Source organism: Enhydra lutris, unplaced genomic scaffold (genome assembly GCF_002288905.1).
Source record: "Enhydra lutris kenyoni isolate GAN:26980312 unplaced genomic scaffold, ASM228890v2 scaffoldscaffold17, whole genome shotgun sequence".
Taxonomy (NCBI): Eukaryota; Metazoa; Chordata; class Mammalia; order Carnivora; family Mustelidae; genus Enhydra; species Enhydra lutris.
The window spans coordinates 2,632,264-2,654,590 of NW_019154101.1; the positions used below are offsets into that span (position 1 = coordinate 2,632,264).

Here is a 22,327-nt window from a genome sequence, read left to right on the forward strand (position 1 = left end):
TCTGACACAGACTCTGCCGTTAGTAAATGGCTGAGTAGCTTCCCCCAGGGGGATTTTGTCAAGGCCCACAGCAAGTCCTGTTTTCCATGTCCTGGAGTGCTATCAGTATGGAGGGATAGGGATGGTATGTTGGCAGGGGACCACATCCAGGTCACCCTGGGAATTCCCCATGGCCCCTCCATGAGCATATGCTGCAGATGTATTATTATTATTATTATTATTATTATTATTATTATTATTTTTAGAACAGCCATATTCACAACCTATCCAAGAGCTACAGGGAAAGTGTAGTACCAATCCACTTTCCCGCACATCGTGTTCAATTCAAATACGCACGCTCATCTTTGCCCGTCTCTAGCTTCTCCTTGTCAGGTAATACCTTAGGGTTTCCTGTATTTTACTGAGCCACTGAGGGCACGGGCTAACTCATCTCTTTTCAAGCGTGAGTGTGTGAGCGTCACTGATCTCCTGATTTCATGTCTACCATCCTCCAGGTGTGCACCCCTCTCCTCTCTAACTCCAATGTGACCAGCATTAGATAGTGAGTCTAAGGTGCCACATCTTGAAATTTCTCAGGGAAATTATGGACAAATGAATAGAAGATATGACAATCCTGAAGTAATATTGGTCCTGTTTATTTTGTTTTCTGCCCAGTTTTATATAGAGGAAAAGAACTCATCATGTGGGCATAAACAGTGCTCCAGTAGAGCGACCCAACCATTCATCTAGAGGGCCAGGGGGTTCATCTAATAGCATCCATAAAAATTTGGTCAGCTCTGGGGTACAAAACACATCACTGGATGTTCTACCCAATAATGCTAAGATCCCATAGAGGAAATTAAATGTCATGATATGCCCCCTCATCATGGGAGATGGCAAAATTGCTCCTCACAGAGAACATAGCAGCACAGAGTGCATCATGTGAGGGAGAGAGAAGAGCACATCAAGGGCAGAGTCTGGGGTCAGAGCTCTGACAGAACTTTTTTGAGTTAACTTGAACCTCCAGGACTGAACTGTTCTGAGCGAGAGAGAAAACTGTATTTTGTTAGTCCCTCTACCAGAAAAGGGATTACATACGCAAACAAGGCAATTCCCCAAAGGACTGGCTTTGCTTCAGATTTTGGCAGTTTGTCCTGTTTGTCCTCACTGACTTTTCTAGGAGCTCCTAGTTTGAAATGCACCCCCCACCCCCCACCGGGCTGGTGCAGGACACAAAGAGATGTGTCCTGGAGAGCACTGCTGGTGGGGAGGACAGTGGGGAAATGGAATTGTCTGGTAATAAAGTCACTGGGGTTGGGGGAGTGAGAAGGCAGTGTCACCGCGTCAGCTTTGCCACATGATTGCCCCACGCAGAGAACCACGTGGAGCTCGGCCCCTAGTTAACAACAAAGATCACAGAAAGTTCAGCAAAGGGTAGTTGGGAAACAGGGAATATAAATACTGTAACTATCAGGATCCTTCTGTATAGACAATTTTCTAAACTGCTCTTCTCTTTTGTCAGAAGAATTTTCCCTTATTACTAAATATTCTTCAAAAATATGCTTTTTAATGGCTGAATAGTAGCCATCATATGAAAATATCAAAATGCTCTTAATCATTTATTTTTATGAAATACTTAGGTCATTTCTCATTGGGGAGTATTAGTACTAAGACTTTGGTGAATATCATCATGCCAAAATCCTTGTCCCATCTCTGACAGGATAAAGTCTTTTTTAAAAAAAATATTTTTTTTATTTATTTGAGAGACAGAGAGCATGTGAGAGTGAGCAGGGAGAGGGGCCAAGAGAGAAGGAAAGACAGACTCTCAAGCAGACTCCCCACTGGGCATGGAGCCCAACGTAGGCCTGGATCTCATGACCCTGAGATCATGAACTGAGCCGAAATCGAGAGTTCATTGCTTACCGGACTGAGCCACCCAGGTGCCCCTGACAGGATAAATTCTTTAAAAATAGACTTACTAAAAAAAAAAAAAAAAAAAAGAAAAAAAGAAAAGAAAGAAAGAAAGAAAGAAAATAGACTTACTAGGTCAGAATTTATATTTTTTTCCTTAAATTATTTAATTATGACAACAAGGACTACCGGCAAAAACGGAAACTGCAAAAAACAGAGCGGACTCCTGATGAGCCTACAGATCGCCTAGCCCAAGCAGAAATGTTAGACAGAAACAGTAGCCAATAAGGTTTACAAGGCCATGGGGTAGCCATGGCATAGCAGTCAGTATGATTTGCAGAAGGAAGTAAGAATGTAGGGCAGTTGGGTGAGTCAGTTAGGTGTAAATAGATGAAAGAGTTTTTGCTGCTTTAGTTTTATAACTCTGGCAAGTCATTTAGGGTCTCTAAACCTCATTTTGCTCATTTTGAAACTTAGGGGTATTTACTACCTTCATAGGTTGGAATACTTAATATTGTGAAGTTAAATTTTCTCTCTAACTTACCCATAGATTTGATGTAATCTTAATTACAATCTAGGCCAGCATTTCTGTAGAAATAGACAAGCAGCTCTTAAACTTTATATGAAAAGCAAAAGAACTAGAAGAGCCAAAATGGTAATTGAAAAAAAAAACAATGTTGGAGGACTCCTACTTTCTACCTCAAGATTTATTATAAAACTCTGGTAACCAAGTCAGTGTAGTATTGACATAAGGGTAGACAGACAGATCAATGGGTCAGAATAGACTGTCTGGAAATAGGTATGTAATTGGTAAATTGTTTTTGACAAAGAAACCAAAGAACGTCAAAGGCAAAGGGAATACTTTTCAACAAATGGTACTGGAACAAGTGGCTATCCACATGAAAAAAACAAAAAAAAACAAAAAAAAAAACCCCAACTTGAATCTCTATTTTACATCATGCACAAAAATTAATTCTGGATGGTAGAAAGATCTGTAAATAGAAATTTGAGAACTTTGAAGTATAGTTTATAGGAGAAAGCATCTGTCTTCAGGCTCAGATTCTCTCCCATCCTTAAACACATCAAGATTGATTTAGATTAGGTTAGAGCCTGGCCTTCAGCTCCTCCCCTCCTTATGAGCATACAGAGACACTTAAATTTGAAATCCAAAATTATCATGTATCTAAGGAATACAATTGCTTCAAACTCAAAAAAGGACAGAAATCTTCAAGAGTTTCCATCTGAGTCAAAAATATTGAAGACGAGAATCAAGGATGTTATGTAAACAAGATAAATATTCTTAAAGAAATGAAACAATTTATTAGCAATATAAAAATAAGAAATTATTAAAAATGGAAATATTAAAGTATAACAGCTGAAAAACTTACACAAAAAATGAGATAAAGAACAGGATAGATGCAGCTAAAGAAGAATTAGTCAACTAGAAAATCAGACATGAAGGAAATCTCTTAGTAAGAAGAAAGATTAAATAGTTAGAAAATTGAGGAGCTAAGCATACTTCACCCTGTCCCTATTATATGGTATCAAATCTCTCCCCTCAAGATAATCAGGGTCACTTATTCCCCCATTAATGTAACTCCCTTCTGATCCACTGGCATAAGAAGCCCAAAGTGGCCAGGTAGTGACATAGCTTCAAATTTAGTAGAACCCTCAATTTTTCTGCTAGTCTAGGCGTATCCCCTCCTGGGAACTGAGATCTTTAACCTAGCAGAGCCTGAAGTCCTGAAAATGGGAAGAACAAATTCCACAAATGGGTCACTGGGATCAAAGGTATAGGGACCACTCCTACTTCCACACCTTGGTTCCCAGACCTATGACCCCAACCATATACTGCCCTTGTTTTAGTCCATAGACACCAAAACAGAGGACTAAACTCTAACCCTCATGGTGTGTTCTCTGAGAGGCCACTGGGCTGTCCAGCTGGGCCAGTCACTTCTGGCTGATGGGCTATATGGTAAAACCAGTGAGTCTTCTGACCCCTGCTGCACCCTCTTTTCGGTAAAATTGGTCCCTCATCTGAGGAAATGTTTCAGGGTACCATGTTGATAAATTAGACATTCGGATGCCTTTCGGTGGAGATACTGATTCATAACTAGCATAGAGAGAAAGTCTGGTAAGGACAAACTGCTGTTGTTCTTCTCATGTGAGGGCTTGGCATTGGTCTCTGGTACTGATGTTCAGCTGTGGCTGGATACATCTTGGTGGGCTGAATTCCCTCCGATTGGAGGCCAAGGTTTTAAAACTCTTACTCTACCTTTCATTTCAATATAAAGTGACTATCTTTAACCCAATGTCTTTTCAGTTCTAAAGATGGCGCCTCCCTGGGCTACCACTCCAGTGCCGTTTGCTTACTTGCTTACACATTGTCTGTGTGCTGGCTGTTGAAGAAGAGATTGTGAGAGCTCCCTGTCACTATATCATCTAATAGTGGAACTGAGTTATTCGACTGGCCTGCAAAATACCAAATCCTCCTTCCACAGATGCAGGCCTGGGCCCTGGCACTCCTCCACTGTGCTCTACTCCCCATAGATTTGTACCATGAAGACCTCCAGGCTGAGAAGGAAATCCAGAACCCCCAACTCTGATGTGAAGACCACAGACTCCTTGTCAGCATGCACATGAGCTTAATTCCTGCAGAGCCAAGGTCTTGTCAGTCTGAAGACCATGTCTGTCCCCAGAATATCTCTCTCGTGTCCACACTTTGGGGGCTCACCAAGTTGAATGAATTGCCTGGTTCCACTTACTAGTTGCCTGACCTTAAATGAGTTACTCAGCATTCCCAAGATCCCCTTTCTTGAGCTGACGTAGGAAAAGGCTCATTTACCTTTCACAAGGCTATAGTATTGCTTGACACAGTGCCTGGTCTCTGGTTCCCACTGAATAATAGATATTGTTATTATATTTTAGTAATATTGTTATTCACCTCTTTTCATGCCCGCTTGCCCTCCTGTGCAGGTGACCATTAGTCCAGCTTTACGACTGTCCCACCATCCCCATCTCTTCTATATTCCTCCTAGTCCTACCTACAGCTGCCTAGTGGACTTTGCTTTTTTTTTAATGAGGCTCTCATACCCATTCTGGCAACTTTTATAATGCCCCTCCTACTTTTGTCCTTGCCTTATACACCATGTCCTTTTCTATTGACTTTATGATTAGTAAAAATGTGCAAACAAACTTACAGCATGATAATGAAGTCACTTCCACAAATGACTGGAAAGTACACATCCATCTGTGAGGACATGCGTATTTCTTCTGACTCCCAAGGCTTCCCGGTCCCTATCCTAAAACTTGGGTGGCACTGGAAACAAGACATGACAGCCTGTGCCATACAATACACCAGGAATAGGCCAATAGATGTCACCAAGAAAAAGCAAGACAAGAAAAGCTATCTATTCTCAATGTGTACTCAATGAAAAGCCAAAGTACTTTACATTTTTCAGTATAAGAGGCTGAAGAACGGCCTGATCCATGGCACGAGAACTGGCAATTTCTGCCGAATGAATTCGTTAAAAAAGCAATGTTCATTTCAGTGTCAATTAAACATTGACATTAGTTCAATGTCAGTATGCTGGGTCACTGGGCCACCTGGCACCACTGGTGATTCAAATATGATATTCACTGCTTTGGTCACAATGTGCCCTTCCACAGAAACCTGCAATGGCCCCTCACTGTCCACAAGGACAACTCCAAACTCCTAGTTCAGTTTCCAAGGCCTTATAGTATGGGCGTCTCTATTCGCTACCCCTGAATATACCTTGGACGTTCTCACCTCATGATTTTGCTTACAGACTTCTCTGTTCTATCTCTTCTGTTGAAATCCTGCCCATCTTGCAAGACGTGACTTGAATACCAGCCTCTCCATGTCTATATCATGAAATCCAATGTCTTCTTCAGTTAGAGCTAATTTCTCAGTCCTATGTATTTCTATATCACTCTGTTTGTTCTTCTCTGGTAGAAATTATTATATTTTGCCCTGTATTCAAATGCTTAAATATGCAGCTTTGATTAAGTCACTCATTCCCTCTGAACATAGAGAGTGGCAAAGGTGTTCAAAACATACATCAAAAACCATCAAGCACTATAGAAAGGTAAAAGGGTCTCATTACTCTATATATGTCCTGTGAAGGAACATTTGGTTAATTCTGTGAAATGATCGTTCTTAGTGACATCACTTGGTTAAAGCAGGTCAAGGAGAACGTATATGGTGGTTAACACTGAATTTTATACTTTAAATGGGTGAATTTTATGTTATGTAGATTATCGCCTAATAAAACTGTTATTTAGAAAACAGTAGGTTAAATCTCTAAGTAGATGGTCAGCAAGTTTACTGTGCCCCACGATCTTGAGCAGCAGAGCTCACTCTGACCAGTGAATCCAAACACGTGTATGTCTTTTGTTCTAAACAAGAATAGATGAGTCAATCAGCAAAACTCCATTCACACTGGATGGACCCTCCCATGAAACAGGGTCCCCATTAGAGAGCAGAGAAAGAATGAGGCCAGCAGGTGGCTCATACCCAGCTGAAGTGGGGATGGAGTCCTTCATGAAATCAGACAACAGGTGACAACAGGTATAAATGAATAAAGATGAAAGTGACTTGAAGAGTAGCAAGGATTTTATATGAGGAGATTCATGAGCTGTTGAGTTTTCTGATGAATCTCAACATTTACTAAGAGTTTTCTAGATCAAAGGCTATTCCAAAAAGTGAAGGAAAAACTTGAAGCACCTCCAGAAGCCAAGTGTTCTCTTCGTTACCTGTGACTTTATACCTCCTTTCCGTGGTCTGCTGCTTAATGATAGCCAAAGAGCAGAACTTGCCTTAAGCAAGTTATGAGAGGTATCAGCTTGGGTCGGCTCCCCTTACTTTCTTTTTCTGTTTTCACTTTCCTCTAGGTGCTGGTTTATTTACTCAACTCTCAAAAGAAAATGCCCAACCTATTGATCCATTCCTCTAGGCCTTTCTCTACAACAAAATTGAGTGATTCAGAGAGACTTATTAGTCACACACACATGTGTAAGTAAATGGCTAATAGAGGTGGATCTGACATGGTTCCTGGGAAAAAAGCCATTAAGACAAAGAGATGAATTTCCCATTATGACATTGGAGACATGCATGAAAGGGGCAGGGAGAAGCCTCCCCTGATTTTTCTCACCCTGCACTCCAAGAAAAGCCATTAAGCTATGAAGCAATTGCTACCAGCTTTGCCTCTTAGTAAAGTGTAATACTTGGGGCACCTGGGTGGCTCAATTGATTAAGTGTCTGCCTTTGGCTCAGGTCACGATCCCAGGGTCCTAGGATCGAGTCCCGCATTGGCCTCTCTGCTCAGGGAGGAGTCTGCTTCTTCCTCTCCCTTTGCTCCTCCCCTGCTTGTGCTCTGCTTTCTCTCTCACTCTTTCTCTCAAATAAATAAATAAAATCTTTAAAAAAAATGTGTAACATTTAGTAAAATGTGTAATATTTAATTTGCAATATAATGGTTGTAAAGGTGTCTACATATACATTTTAAATGTAATAATACCTAGAGTAGAAAGAAATGTCTATTTGACCTGGGGGGAGGACAATATATTTTAGGTCCTCCCTCACTCACAGTGAATTGGCAGAATTATAACACCCATGAGCAACTTTTCCAAGTAAATGATGAGGTTACCCTAAGTGCTCTGAGGCTTCCTCCGGCTGCGTTCTTCACAAAGAATGGAGGGCGAGGCTGGGAATAAGGGCGCTCAACCCCCCTCCCCCGGCCCACAAACATATGTGCAGTTTTGTACTGAGAGTGTGTCTTTCAAAATAGGCCTCCAACCAGAGACCAAAAGACAAGTGTCCCTCTGCCTGCATGACCACCTCCATGATTGATGGGAGTTATTCAATAGACAACATCCACTCCTAGCCTAGAAAATAATCATTCTTTGCTGAGTGATTTCCAGACGTCACTCTGGAAGGTGAAAGAACATGAAAACCAGCCAAGCCGGGGCCCCAGGGGATTCCTACACCTGCCAGGTCTGCTCTCCCGCAGACTGAGCTAATAGGCCCTGGGACACACCAAAAGTGACCCAGAAGAATCAAACAACACTAGGCCTGCATCATGAACATTTGGGCAGGTGATCACAGATTAGGACTTATTTTTTTGCTGCTATTGTTTCTTGAGGTATAATTTACATATGGTAGAATGAAATATTTTCCAGTGTATCATTCTCTGAATTTGGACAAACTTAGACCATCAGGTAGCCACTGTCACGCCCAAAATTCCTTCACATCTGAGAGTTCCCTTATACCCTTCTGTAGCCAATGCCCTCCACCAACCTGATTTCTGTCCTTATTGTTTTGCCTTTTCTAAAAGGTCATAGAAATGGAATCAAACAGGAAATAGCCAATTTGTATTTGGCTTCTTTCACTTAACAAAATGCTTTGGAGACTCATCCACATAATTGTTGTTATCACTAATTCATTCCTTCTTATTGATGAATAGTATTCCCCTCATGGATAGACCACAATTTGTTTATCTATGCACAGGTGAGGGACATTTGGGTTGTTTCCAGTTTTTATTTTTTTATTTTTATTTGTTTAAGATTTTATTTATTTATTTATTTGATAGATACAGTGGGAGAGGGAACACAAGCAGGGGGAGTCAGAGAGGGAGAAGCAGGCTTCCCACTGAGCAGGGAGCCTGATCCGGGGCTCGATCCCAGGACCCGGGGATGGCAACCTGAGCCGAAGGCAGATGCTTAACGACTGAGCCACCCAGGTGCCCCTGTGTCTAGTTTGTAACGATTATGAATAAAGCTGCTACTAAATGTGCTTATAAGTTTTGAGAGGTCATCTTCTTCATTTGTCTTGTCTAACTACCCCTGAGTGGGATTCCTGGCTCACATGACACATCAATATTTAACTTTATAAGACACTTCCAAACCATTGTCTAAAGAGGCCATGTCATTTCCGCCAGCAACACAGGAGAGATGCAGCTCCTCTGAATCCTTGTCAGTACTAGATGTTGTCAGTTTCTTTGATCTGAGCCATTTTCATAATTACTCATGAACTTTGGATCTATCCTGAGCTATAAAATAAAAGATTCTGAAAAAAAAAATTTAACATTCTGCTAGCTACATTGTACTGGGTTGAATGTCTCCCCAAACTGCGTTCAACTCAAACCTCAGAATGTGACCTTATTGGGAAATAGGATCTTTTTTTTTTTTAATATTTCATTTATTTATTTGAGAGATAGAGAGAGACAGTGAAAGAGAGAGAGATGAGAGGAGAGAGGTCAGCAGGAGAAGCAGACTTCCTGCTGAGCAGGGAGCCCGATGTGGGACTCGATCCCAGGACTCCAGGATCATGACCTGAGCCGAAGGCAGTTGCTTAACCAACTGAGCCACCCAGGCGCCCCAGGAAATAGAATCTTTGCAGATGCAATTAGATTTGTTTAGATGAGTTCCTCCTGGATTAAAGTGGGTCTGAATTCCAATGGCTAGTGTCATTATAAGAGGCCATCTGAAGAAACAGAGACCCACAGAGGAGGCCACCCTGTGGTCCCGGAGACAGGAACAAGCCGAGGAACATCAGAAAGCACAGAAGCTAAAAGAGACAAAGAAGGATTCCTGGAGCCTGGAGGGAGTGTGGCCCTGCCAACAACTTGATGTCAGACTTCTAGTCTCCAAAAGAGACTAAAGAGAGAATAAAGTTCTATTACTGTCAGCCATCTAGCCTGTCATACTTTGTCCCAATAGCCCTGCAAAAATGATACCCTATAAATACAATTTACGAAGCACAAGAGTACAAAGAACTTTAGAAGGTTATATTTGGCTTATATAAAGCTTTCTGAAGTTAAAAATATAATAATTATGTGTGTGAAAAAATGGTTTTAAGAGGTACAAATATATCATTAGCAGCCTAAATTACTAACAACTATGAACCACTTGGACTAAATCTTGAATAATCTATAATGTAACTTTGTACTCATCAAGCTGACCTTCTGTTAGTAAATCCAAATTAGTGAAGACCCATTTTTTTAATCAAGAATCAAGGTCAGTCCAGAACAAGAGTCCCAATGGTTTCTAACCTATGGCTATTGGATATGTGAGACCTACATTTTGCAGACTGTTCTCTAAAAGATCATGAGATAGACTTTGTTTTTGTTTGGTAGTTTTTGTGGTATAATCCGTACTGCAACCTTACAGGTTTTTTTTCTGATTGCAAAATAGTATGTTCATTTCCCCTGCCACAGGACAGAGACTAGTTTTGAAAACACAGCTTCTGCGGCAAAGCCAGTCTTGGCTATTTCATAAAATACATGTCACATTTCAGTTTTTGCACAAGCCTCTTCCAGCTCCTGAGGAAGAAAATAATCCAGCCCTCAAATCCCTATCAGACTTCTTTAGGCACGCAAAGGGACCCCCCCTTCCCACTCCAAAACTCATGAAAGAAGTTGATTCTTCTTGTACTCCATTATTCAGAAACATATTACTAGCTCGATGGTGATTATATGAACTCAATAACACAAAATAAAGGAACAGTCCATTAATAAGTCAGTAACAGGTTGCAGCTTATGCCACCATGATGTGCTGAGTGGTTGTTACAACAGGACAGGAGTTGAGACAACAGGGCAGGAGACCTGGTACAGATATAAGCAGGAGTTCCATTTTTTTTTTTTTTACAATCATTCCTCTATTTATACTATGAAAGAGCCTGATTTTGTTTCCCATTATTGCATGAGCTATACAACAAGCCTACTGTTCCAGTCAAACACCACATGTCGTTATGTGAAGATCTGGGAGGAGTCTCTGGCCCTCGCTGAGCCTCTCCTGAGTCATTTTCCGTATCATGTGCTGTGGAGGAACAGCTGTACCAAGCCTATGTCTCTAGGGTAGCTGGTGAGCACAGTCACCCATTCCATACCAAGTTTGTAGGGTAAGGCCAAGTGTCATCACCTAAATTGAGTCCAAAATTGTTCAGCGACCCAGATAAAAGTCTGGTTTTTCACTCCCCCTGCTTGCTAGTCAGCATGCACTGTTCTTTGAGCATCTGGAACAATGCAGGGTTGGGGAGGTGGTGAGGGGAGACAAGGACTTATAATATTGGACCACCCCGTTCCAAGTTTGGGCAACTTCAAAGAACAGAGCTTAAGGAACTTGGAACAATCTGTACAACTTCACTGTCGCTGGGTCTGGCTAAACACGGAAACCAGCCTCTCTAATCCCCATCCCACATGTGGAGAACCATAAACTCAAGTAACTACAAATAAAAGGCCACAGAAGAGTGCCCAGATGACCTTTGGGATGGTATGGTGCAATCAGAAGGGAGCGATTGGGGTAGGGGCTGTCCTTCCACAAGAAGTTGAGAGAAAGAGAAAAAACCATGGCCAAAATGTTTGCCTTGTTTAAATATCAGCAAGAATCTCTATTCATATTACAGTTCCAGTACTCTAGACAGGGAGCTAGGGAGCGGGAGGTGCAGAGAGGATCCCAAGCCACTGGTTTGCTCTGTTTTATGGGCTAACTAGATGTTGAAACTTAACTTGTAACAGCCAAGCACAGATTATTTTCCATTGCAGGGCGGTAGGAATTAGGCCTGGGGACCCTGTAGATGAAGAAATCCTTCCAGGGAGCTCAAGGTCATTGTTACAACTTACGGTATAGTTGAGATCAAACTGACAAACCATGCACTTGCCCACACACAAACAGAGCCACTAACAAACCAGAAGACTTCCCGAGAGAGAAATGAGACCTAATGCTTGTAGCCTGACTGCATATTTAGAAACAAAGCTAGAAGCAGAGTCTGGAGTCTAGATGAAACCATCAGAGTAGCTGGTCAACCTCTACCCCGTCTCCCCCACCCCCCGTGCAAATTAACCTACTCCTGAACCTGGCTTGGTTGATTTCGAGCAGTTTCAGCTACCACAGAGACCTCATACCGCAAAAACCTGCAACACTGCGGCTGCAGAACGGACTGAATTAAACCCTCCTGAATCAGACTTGTCTAAGGTAAAGCAGGTCACACCAGCTAATAAAGAGTTAAAATGTCATTGTCCCATCGACTTTCTGGGGTGTTCGAGTATTCCTCAGAGCAAAATCCAGGGTATGGAGTCACCAATTTTTGATAAGAAAAAACAGAGTAACCAAAAAACCTTGAGAGATAAGAAAAGTACTGTTAACCCAAGCAGTTGAGTTTTGACAAACCACTGGGGGTAGAGCTTTCTAATCTTCCTACATCACTGACGACAACACAACCAACCGGCAAGAAAATGCCACACCGCAGGACAGTGTGTGACCGAGCAGAGATGAGACCTCAGCGAGGATACAACCGGGGTGTCTGCCTCCGCGACCCCCGCGACCTCCCAGCGACCCTTTGCTCCCGCAGGCTGCGCCCCCTCCACCCTCCAGACGCAGGCACTGCCCGCCCCCCGGGCCCGCTGATTGGCAGGCGGTGCAGCGACTCCTAGAGCCCGGCTTTGGTTTGGCAGGCCCAGCAGAGGGCACCATCCTACCGTAGCCAATAGGAGGCAAGAGGCGGGACTTGCGGCCAGGAGGAGGTGCTGGTCAGGTGCTCTGCGCCGAGGCTGCGTGCAGGTGAGCGGCTGCAAGTTCAAGGGGCAATTCTCGCTTCCGCCACCTCCCCGCTATTGCCCCGGGTCTACGTGAGCCCCCCTACCCCCCGACTCACCATCCTCTTGTCCCAACCCCATGCGGGCCGTCCGGATCACTGCAAGGGTAAGAGTCCAGGGGAGTGGGCTGCTTGCCTCCCGGGAACCCACGGCTCCTGTGGTCCCCACAGACCAGCCCCCCTTTCCTTGCACACACGCACAGCTCACGTGGGGGCACCTGCCGGCCTCGGTGGGCGGGAGGTCAGCGAATGGCTAAAGTATTCAACGCCCGGACCCTTTCCAGTGACTAGGTTGGAATCCCAGGGGGGGAAGATAGGGCACTACTTCGTTCTCTCGACGTCGAGTCCCTCTAAACCCACCGACTCCTCCTCCACTTTCTTCTCCGCGTTTGTTGGCGCCCCTTCCCTCTATTTCCAAGGCAGCCTGTGGGGGAAGGATTGGAGGGGAGGAGAACCTGGAAAGCAGCCCGGTGAAATCTGGACTGAGAACTAGGGATTCCACTGCACTGTGCAACAGTTTGTGCGTGGAAAAGAACGAAATCTGCTATTTCTTTCATCCCACCCCCACCTCTTTGTTTATTGCTTTATGTCATCGATGTGAAAATGTTGATTCTTCTTACCAAACATTCCTAAGCTGTAGACAACACAGCATTTGTTTATTTTCTTCAGCCCAGGAAAGCAGTTCTTTCCTGCTTACCACAGTTGCTGAATTCATTTACTTAGAGGAAAATCAGGCATTTCATGTAGTTGGTTTTTTTTTTTTAGCCTTAAATTATATTTGTTTCATAACAGCTTTTCTTGTGTGAGGAAGGTGAAGGGGGAAAAGGGAGAGGAAACAGCATCCTCAGCCAGATGTTAGTAAATATAGTTGGAGTTCATTATTGGAACTGGTTTTTAAATGTTCCTTCCAGAATTAGAAACATTATTGCCATTTGAGAAATAGTTTTTAAATTTAATTTTTGAACCATTGTCTGGAGACCAATACCTAATGCAATTTCAGTTTAAGTAATATTCTAGGTACAGTGAAATCATAATTAAAAATTAGTGTATCTGAAAGCAAAGCAAGCATGCCAAGCTGTTTTTACTTACCTATACCTCTAATATAGCCAGCAAGACAAGACAGGATCTGTTTTTGAGGTTTAAAATATCTTCAGCATATTCAAGTTAACAAGGCATCAAAGGCTGAATTCAGGAGATTTCTTGGCACAAAAGTGTGGGTAGATCCAGGTTTTGGTGGACTTACAAATACCTTCACGCAAGAATGGACAAGAAAAGAGAACCAAAAATCCTTGCTTGCTTTGTAAGCCCAAGTAGAGTTCACAAAATTTACATATGTGTTGTTTATCCATACTACCTTTTGTTAGCTTTCTTGAATAGAATAAAAACTTTTTAGACATATAAGCAGATTTTTAAAAAAATAGAACAACCGACCAACAACTTTGATCCAAAGGGAGTCTTTAATCCTGGCAAGTGCCTTTTCCACACATGTCACAAAGATTAAATATTGATGAATTTTAGCTCTCAGAAAGTCAACACCAAATTTCAGAATTATGTTTCTGTTCATACAGAAACTGTTTTAGAATAACAAAGGCTATGCTTTAATTATGAAATAAAGAATGCAAATTACACTTCACAAGTGTATTTGAGTATCACAAATTTTATGTCACTTCAAAAAACCAAGTTCATCTATTTTCTCTTTTCTCGAGTAACATCCCTAAATATAAGACTTTGGCTTTGAAAAATAGACGTGTGTATTTTTTTTTAAGCATTTTTATTGGATTTGCTGATGGTACTTCCTTGTTTCTAGGTTCCTGTAGTTGGTCTAACAATAATGATCAATATTTTCACAGATATTAATTAGACTACATAAACTTTACAGGCCAAAAGTCAGAAGTCTGGGTCCCCTGCAAAAGTTTCTGAAAAGTTTTTGGTTTTCTCAAAAGTAAATTACAACATTTTAAAATGATATTTGGGGGGTTTACTTAAATAATTACTTTGAGAAATGTTTTGATAAATTCTTGGAAAGTAACAGTTTCTAAATGCAACTAAATTTCTTAGCTTTATTATGCAGGAAGCCCCAGGTCTCTTGTTTAAGGTGGAACAACATAATTCTTCCAGGCTGTGATTTATGACATAACTGGTATTACTAAGTACTGTTACTGTCAGTTTTGGGTAAGGTATACCAAAAAAAAAAAAAAAATTGTTATTAACTTCTATATGTTTTCTATACAGATTGTCTTCCACTGAGCTGATCAAATACTTTGAAAATGACTTCCAAACTCCTCTGGGTGTCCTTCATCCTTGCTGCGTTAATACTGTCCGTTACATTTTCTCTCCAACCAGACCAGCAAAAGGTTCTACTGGTTTCATTTGATGGATTCCGTTGGGATTACTTGTATAGAGTTCCAACACCCCATTTTCATTATGTTATGAAGTATGGTGTTCATGTGAAGCAAGTTACTAATATTTTTATTACAAAGACCTACCCTAACCATTATACTTTGGTAACTGGCCTCTTTGCAGAGAATCATGGGATTGTTGCAAATGACATGTTTGATCCTATTCTGAATAAGTCTTTCTCCTTGGATAACATGACTATTTATGATTCTGAGTTTTGGGAAGAAGCAACGCCAATATGGATCACAAATCAGAGGGCGGGACATTCTAGTGGTGCAGCCATGTGGCCTGGAACCGACGTAAAAATACATAATAGCTTTCCTACTCATTATATGCCTTACAATGAGTCTGTGTCATTTGAAGATAGAGTTGCCAAAATTATCGAGTGGTTTACGTCAAAAGAGCCCATAAATCTCGGTCTTCTTTATTGGGAAGACCCCGATGATATGGGCCACCATTTGGGACCCGAGAGTCCACTCATGGGGCCTGTCATTTCGGATATCGACAACAAGTTGGGATATCTCATACAAATGCTAAAAAAGGCCAAGTTGTGGAACGTTCTGAACCTAATCATCACAAGTGATCATGGAATGACCCAGTGTTCTGAGGAAAGGATCATAGAACTTGATGAGTATCTGGATAAAGACCACTATGTCCTGATTGACCAATCTCCAGTAGCGGCTATCTTGCCAAAAGATGGTAAGTCTGACCGAGTGGTGATCTGGGGCTGGGACTGGATGTGCCCAGTGCAACTGAGGGGGGAATTTTTGTTTCTATATCTTCATATGCTTGCCTGTGTCATGGTAGTTTTCTGGGGTTTAATCCTTACTCTCTGAAAAGACAAAATCTCTTTTCTCAGCCTATAATTTTTCACTTTTCCCAAGAATTTGAAATTGATGTTCTCTCTATATTTATGGTAGATGGATTTAACCATCTTGGAACCACCAAATATGATGAAAGCTATAGCCTCCTTTCTGAGGAAAATTGAGATGGTCAGAGACATATAGAATTCACATGCAATTACAGTGATTTTATGGAAGCCCTAAATTTAGCCTTCTGTGGATCCTTTTGTAGGACCTGCTTAATAGGGAAACAGTGCTGTATAGGAAGGAGAAAGCATTGGTCAAGCTGAAGATTTCTTTTCCCTGTCTGTAAATGAGGAAGTCATAACAATACATTGAACTTCCTACAAACCTTTTCTCAAAGCCTCCTACCAACCTTGTCACATAAGTATTACTGTTGTTTTAAAGACAAGTGAACTAGTCCAAGTTTAACCTCACCAGATCACGTAGGAAGTGCAAAGGGAGACTCAGACCTCTGACTTCTTTTTTATCACCATCTAGATTAACTCTAGATATCCGGTGAGAGGACAGATTTTGAAAAGCTGAATACCTCACACACGAGCCTTACATCCCTCACAAGGGAATCAAGAGGATCATATGAGACAGCGAATGTTAAAATATACACGTGTGCACTTGCACATGAACCTTTTAACAAATTCAGTATAAAATAACAAGTCTTTTGTTTGTGGAAATCACATTAACTCTTCAGTTTTCCTTATAAAATTGGAATGTGTCCTATGTTGGGGGTGTTGGGAGGCAGGGGGGAACCCCCAAAAAAGGATTTGAAAAACAAGAAATGGATTAAAGATACTGCATTTGAAGTTCCAGGGAATGCTTTTGCCATGCCTCCAGGGTTCACAAGCTGCGTTTCACCTCCAGTCTGCCCTTCCTATCTTTTTTTTTTTTAATTTTATTTTGTTTTTTCAGTGTCCCAAGATTCATTGCTTATGTTCCACACCCAGTGCTCCATGCAGTACGTTCCCTCCTTAATACCTACCACCAGGCTCACCCAACACCCACCCCACAAAAAAAAACTCAGTTTGTTTCTGAGTCCACAGTCTCTCCTGGTTCCTCTCCCTCTCCGATTTCCCCCCAAGGGCTGCTTTGCCCTCCTCTCAGAGATTCTCTCTCCTTGGTGAGCATAACTATCAGAACTTAGCTCTTTGTTTTTGTTTGGGTAGACATTTTCCTTAGTGTCAACAGCTGCGGGGAGGGGAGGGTGTGTAGTTAAGTCTTTTTACATTAGAGATTTCTGGTTCTATATAATCCTCTCAGTTCTGTCAAGTGAATTTACGTACAGCAGAAGATGGGTCATTTCTGTTTGTCCCTCAAAATTCTTTGCTCAAGGGATAAGAGTCTTCAGGTATCTGGCTGTATTTCCCTGTGTTCTGTACAGTGGTGGTTTACCTCAGGGGGTGTTGTTGGCAAGGAAGAAATGCTCGCTGGCCTCTGTTGCCAGGGTGGTTTCTTTAATCGTAACAGTGAGTGCCTGGTTCTGAGTCTCTCTCCGTATCCTTCCTCTTTGAGGTAAATTTGATGAAGTCTATGAAGCCCTAGCTCATGCCCATCCTAATCTTACTGTTTACAAAAGAGAAGAGCTTCCAGAAAGATGGCATTACAAGTACAACCATCGAATTCAACCCATCATAGCCGTGGCTGACGACGGGTGGTATATTCTGCAGAATAAGTCAGATAACTTTCTGTGTGAGTATATTACACCATTTCTTCCCATTCTGCGTCACTACTTGTTGGAGTGGAGACTGTGCGTAATAGAGCAGTATTTATTAATCAGATAACTAATGGGAGTCCTACATGAATAGCAAATCAAAGATCCTTGGGACTTGCCCCTAAACATGCATTTTGCTGGAAGTCATCAGATCAAATTTATGCAGAGTCACCCAGACAGCGAATTATAGCCATCATGTTCTTGAGAAAAACCTAATTGGAAATTTACAGATTGAATGTTTTTTCTGCATCTGTTTTATGTTCTAATTGCATAAGAACATAATCTCTGTTTTTATTTGCAGTTGTTAGCTTTCTGGTTTTCTTTGCCCTTCTGGCTCTACCAAATACAGGCCAACTTTGTTTTCTACCTTGGAAACTATTCTGAAAAGAAGTGCGTATGGCCTGGAGGACCGTATATGAAAATGTATTTTTCTAACCCCTAGTGATATAATTTTGGAGATATTTCCACTGAATTTTTAATATAATGGGCGTCCCATTTGAAATTCAGACATGCAAAAGAAGGGGCTTTCTGCCATCCTTAACATGTAATTTTTCTCTTGTATAGCTTCTAGCAAGTTAGTCAAATGGAAAAGCCATCCACAGGCTTTTACTGCTCTGTAATGGGCCCCTCATGTGCATCAACTCCCTACCCTCTCCCTGCTCTGCTTTGTCCTGCTGCTGATTGACTTCTAACGACTAATTTCCCAGGCTCCTTTGCCAACTGGTTTCTGGTTATACGTGACCAAAATAATAGAAGACATCCACGGGCGTTTGGGAGGCAGGAGTTGGGAGTTGGGAAGAAGCCAGGATATTTGTCCCTCTCATTCTCCGTCTTAGGTGGTGTCTGTGATGGTGACTTCATTTCCTCTGTGGTCCCAGCTCCCTCTGGACAGCTCTTCCTACAGCCTCATCTCCTACTGGGCAGCCTAGCCTTTGGGCTCTGGTAACACCACCTTCTGCCCCTCCAGCCGTAGGGGGCCTAGGGGCTGTTCCTAATCCCTTGCCATCTGGAGGAGGCTTCTCAGCTCTTAGAACTTCCCTCTGGTGAACTACCTTGCTGGCCTGCTGCTTTCCTGGTGGACATAGATATTAACATGGCCACTGATCAGTTCCCAGGGAGTTGTTTCTCCTCTGTTACTTGGATAATGAAGGAACCACATTGTATCAAAACTACACAGGAATGCTTTCTTCAGGCTTGGTCCTTGATCTACCTGAGATGTTCAAAGATGTCCCTTGAGGTAGAATTGGGTTCCTATCATATTTGTTGACCAAAGGAAAAGCAGTTGCCTGACCGTGGCATTTGTAGTACATATGGGAATCACAGTGGCAGATGTATACAGGTGCCTGGTGTCTGGTTCTTAAAGGTTTTACACATGGATGATGATCTATAAGCTGATACTTACACCAGGAGATCTGTTTTAAGAAAGCCTTTAAAAATAATTTCTTTCAGGGCACCTGGGTGGCTCAGTCAGTTAAGCATCTGCCTTTTGCTCAGGTCATGATCCCAGGGTCCTGGGATCGAGCCCCACATCGGACTCCCTGCTCAGTGGGGAGTCTGCTTCTCCCTCCCCCTCTGCACCTAACCCACTTGTGTGGCACGCGTGCTCTCTCTCTCTCTCTCTCTCAAATAAAATCTTTTTTTTTTTTTTAAGATTTTATTTATTTATTTGAGAGAGAGAGTGAGAGTGGGAGAGAGCATGAGAGGGGAGAAGGTCAGAGGGAGAAGTGGGAGAAGCAGACGCCCTATGGAGCTGGGAGCCCGATGCAGAACTCAATCCCAGGACTCCCGGATCATGACCTGAGCTGAAGGCAGTCGCTTAATCGACTGAGCCACCCAGGGCGCCCTCAAATAAATAAAATCTTAGAAATAATTTCTTTCAAAAAAAATTTCTTTGGCCCGGAGAATAATTGCTGCCTTTACATGTTCAGATTCTCAGGTACTGTGCAGATAGCTCTTGTGGTAGCGGGGTTGCTCAAAAAAGGACTGCTATCTCTGAGGAGATTTGTCCTTTATAAGTAATGTGAGTCTGAGGGGCTCTCTTGAAATTTTGGTGTGGTGAACTACACTTATGCAATAGATTGGTCATGCCTATTTTTGCTAGAAAGCCTTAATAACGCTCCTGTTTATGTTATGTTCAATGTGGTTATTTATTCAACAAATAAATATATGAAATAATTATTTCTTCAACAAATAATTACGTGTTGGCTAGCATATTCCTTCTCAACCTGAGTTCCACAAGAGAATGAAGTCCTAATGTCCAAAAGCAGTGCTTCTCAAAATAGGTTTCCTGTAGGGCCCCTGGGTGGCTCAGTAAGTTAGGTGTCCAGCTTTTGATCTCAGCTCAGGTCTTGATCTCGGGGTTGTGAGTTTGAGCCCCGCATTGGGCTCCACGCTGGGCGTGGACCCTACTTAAAAAATAATAACGACAACATAAAATGCAGTTTTTATTATACAGGAGTTTTCATGCTTCAGTGTTTACATATCCTGATAAATCAGAAGACTTCTAAGGCTTTTTACTTTCTTTGTAGCCACACAAGCGCACAGTGCTAAATTGTATTTTGATCTGAACCACCCGTATCAAGGTTTTACCCATAAAGGTCCTGACCTTAAGTTTTCCGTAGCCGGTTGTAGCTGTCGCTAGGGGTTTGATTTTTGTGGTGTCTTTTGTTTTCTTGATTGTGTTTCCCACAACTGGTAATTGGTAATGGTGAATTTACTGTGTTAATGACTGAGAGCCGCTTTATCCCTTTATCTTTAGAAAATAATTGGAACAAAGTAGGTTACCTAACAAGTACTTACTGAATATTAGTTTATCGGCCACCAAAAAAAAAAGAAAAAAAATTGCTTTCATTTTCCCCTGACTTGGGTTCGGCTTTGCTCTTTACCCCTCCTCCTCTACTGTTTCAGGTCGCTTCTGCCTGCGAGAAAGATTTGTCATCAGTTTGACTTTTCATTTTCTAAAGTGGATGGTGATGTTGACCACAGTGGAGATGAATCATAAAAGATTATTTTCTTTTAAAATATGAACAAGTTAAACTTTGCACTTACGTTCAGAATTGGATGATACAACCGTCATTTTCGTTGTCATGCCCTGGGAGGGGGGGCTAACTTACTCATCCATGTTCTCTTTCCAGTAGGCAACCATGGTTACGATAATGCATTAGCAGACATGCATCCAGTATTTTTAGCCCATGGTCCTGCCTTCAGAAAGAATTTCACGCAGGAAGCCATGAGCTCCACAGACCTGTACCCACTGCTCTGCCATCTGCTTAACATCACGGGCATGCCCCACAACGGATCCTTCAGGAACGTCCAGGATCTGCTCCGTTCCACAAGCCCAGGAGCGCTTCCTCACACGCCGGGTCCCACACTCCTCCACGGCAGCGTCAAGCCCGGAGACGACGAGAGCGAGGAGTCCTATGCTTATTGCTTAGGGGTGTCTCTCGGTAGTATTGTGGTGATTGTTTTCTTTGTGATTTTCGTTAAACATTTAATTCGCAGTCAGATACCTGCCTTACCAGATGTGCAGGCTGAAATCGCTCAGCCATTATTACAAGCCTAATGCTACTTCGAAGTGGAGATGGTGTACTTACTTCAGTGTTTAAGGGTTTCAGATTCTAGGAAACCGGTTTCAGACATTTGCACAGATCATTAGGCAGTTATGTACATAGAGAGGCACAGACACATACCTGCGAAGGATTAAAGTGGGAGACAAATGATTCTCTTATTCTCTCTGGCTTAGGGGTAGATAAAATCCTGCTGTATTTGGACATGGCACCTATAATGTATATATTTAATGGCTTTGCACTGTTTAAAGTACCTTATGTATTACACTTTGAATTACTCTCCTCATGGGTACTTTTATATGAAATGCACTTTATTGCTGAATATGTCTTATAATTTGGTTGAAAAAGACAAATTGTTTTCTGCCTACATCATAGACTACTTGTTATTTGGTGGTCACACAGAATGAAATGTCTAATAATTCCTGAAAAATGCCACAATCTGTCTCCTTAAACTCAGGAGTGCAAAAAGAAAGTGAAAACTGTTGGAAATTAAACACGACAACCTTTGTACATCGAATTTTGGAGGGATGCATTCCCAACAGTGGGGTGCATCTGTGGGCATCCCTTCTCATATTTCTTTCTAAAAGACATGGGTTTTCATTTTATTTTCTTTAAAAAAATTCAAAGGTTCAAGTACTGACAGACTCCTTCTAAACATCCCATTTCTGTCATGAAATTCATGATGGCTATTTTCCAAGGAGTCCTTTTGCTCTGATTCTATAATAACAAAGACACCATGATACCCGTGTCCTTCCTGTGTAGTCTGGCCCTGGCCCGCTGTGAACAGAAGCCATCGGTGACCATCCCAGCAATAAGCTTCTCTTGTTCTGTACTTACTTGCTTCTTTGAAAGCTAAATCACTATGAATCACATTAAAAAATCACATAAGATACAACAGTGTTTGTTTTCTTTCTGGTAACAAGTAGTAAGAGAGCACAAGCACCTCGAAGCCTTGAGCATTTGCGGATCCAGAGTCGCCAACTATGTTGGGTAAAACAGACCATGCGGTCCTCCAGTGGGACTGTGTGGAACCAGGGAAGGAAAGTGAGGTGGAACCTTGTCTGAGATGTACCCGCCTTCCCCAGAGCAACACTGAAGGGTGCCTCGTGGCAGAAACCAGTGAAATAGCTCGTAGCAGGGACAGGTATTGAAACAAGGGGAGTGGAGATCACAGCCTCAGTTCATGATCGAGCCCTGGGTGCTCGGGGATCAAAGATGAAATCAGGCTCACGGACATCTGCTTGGTTACTCAGCTCTTCTCATTTCAACCATCAAATCTGTGCTTTAGATCTCT

The 22,327-nt window shown here is 42.1% G+C and overlaps 1 protein-coding gene across 1 annotated transcript; it reads left to right on the forward strand.

The window, feature by feature from the left end:
- The first annotated feature begins 12,461 nt into the window (after positions 1–12,461).
- On the forward strand, positions 12,462–21,501 carry LOC111147692 (ectonucleotide pyrophosphatase/phosphodiesterase 5 (putative)). The gene is made up of 4 exons (XM_022503918.1): positions 12,462–12,609; positions 14,735–15,598; positions 17,269–17,445; positions 20,602–21,501. Exons 2-4 carry the CDS (start codon positions 14,770–14,772, stop codon positions 21,027–21,029), a joined length of 1,434 nt encoding a protein of 477 aa, XP_022359626.1. The 5' UTR covers positions 12,462–12,609; positions 14,735–14,769; the 3' UTR covers positions 21,030–21,501.
- Positions 21,502–22,327: the final 826 nt, after the last annotated feature.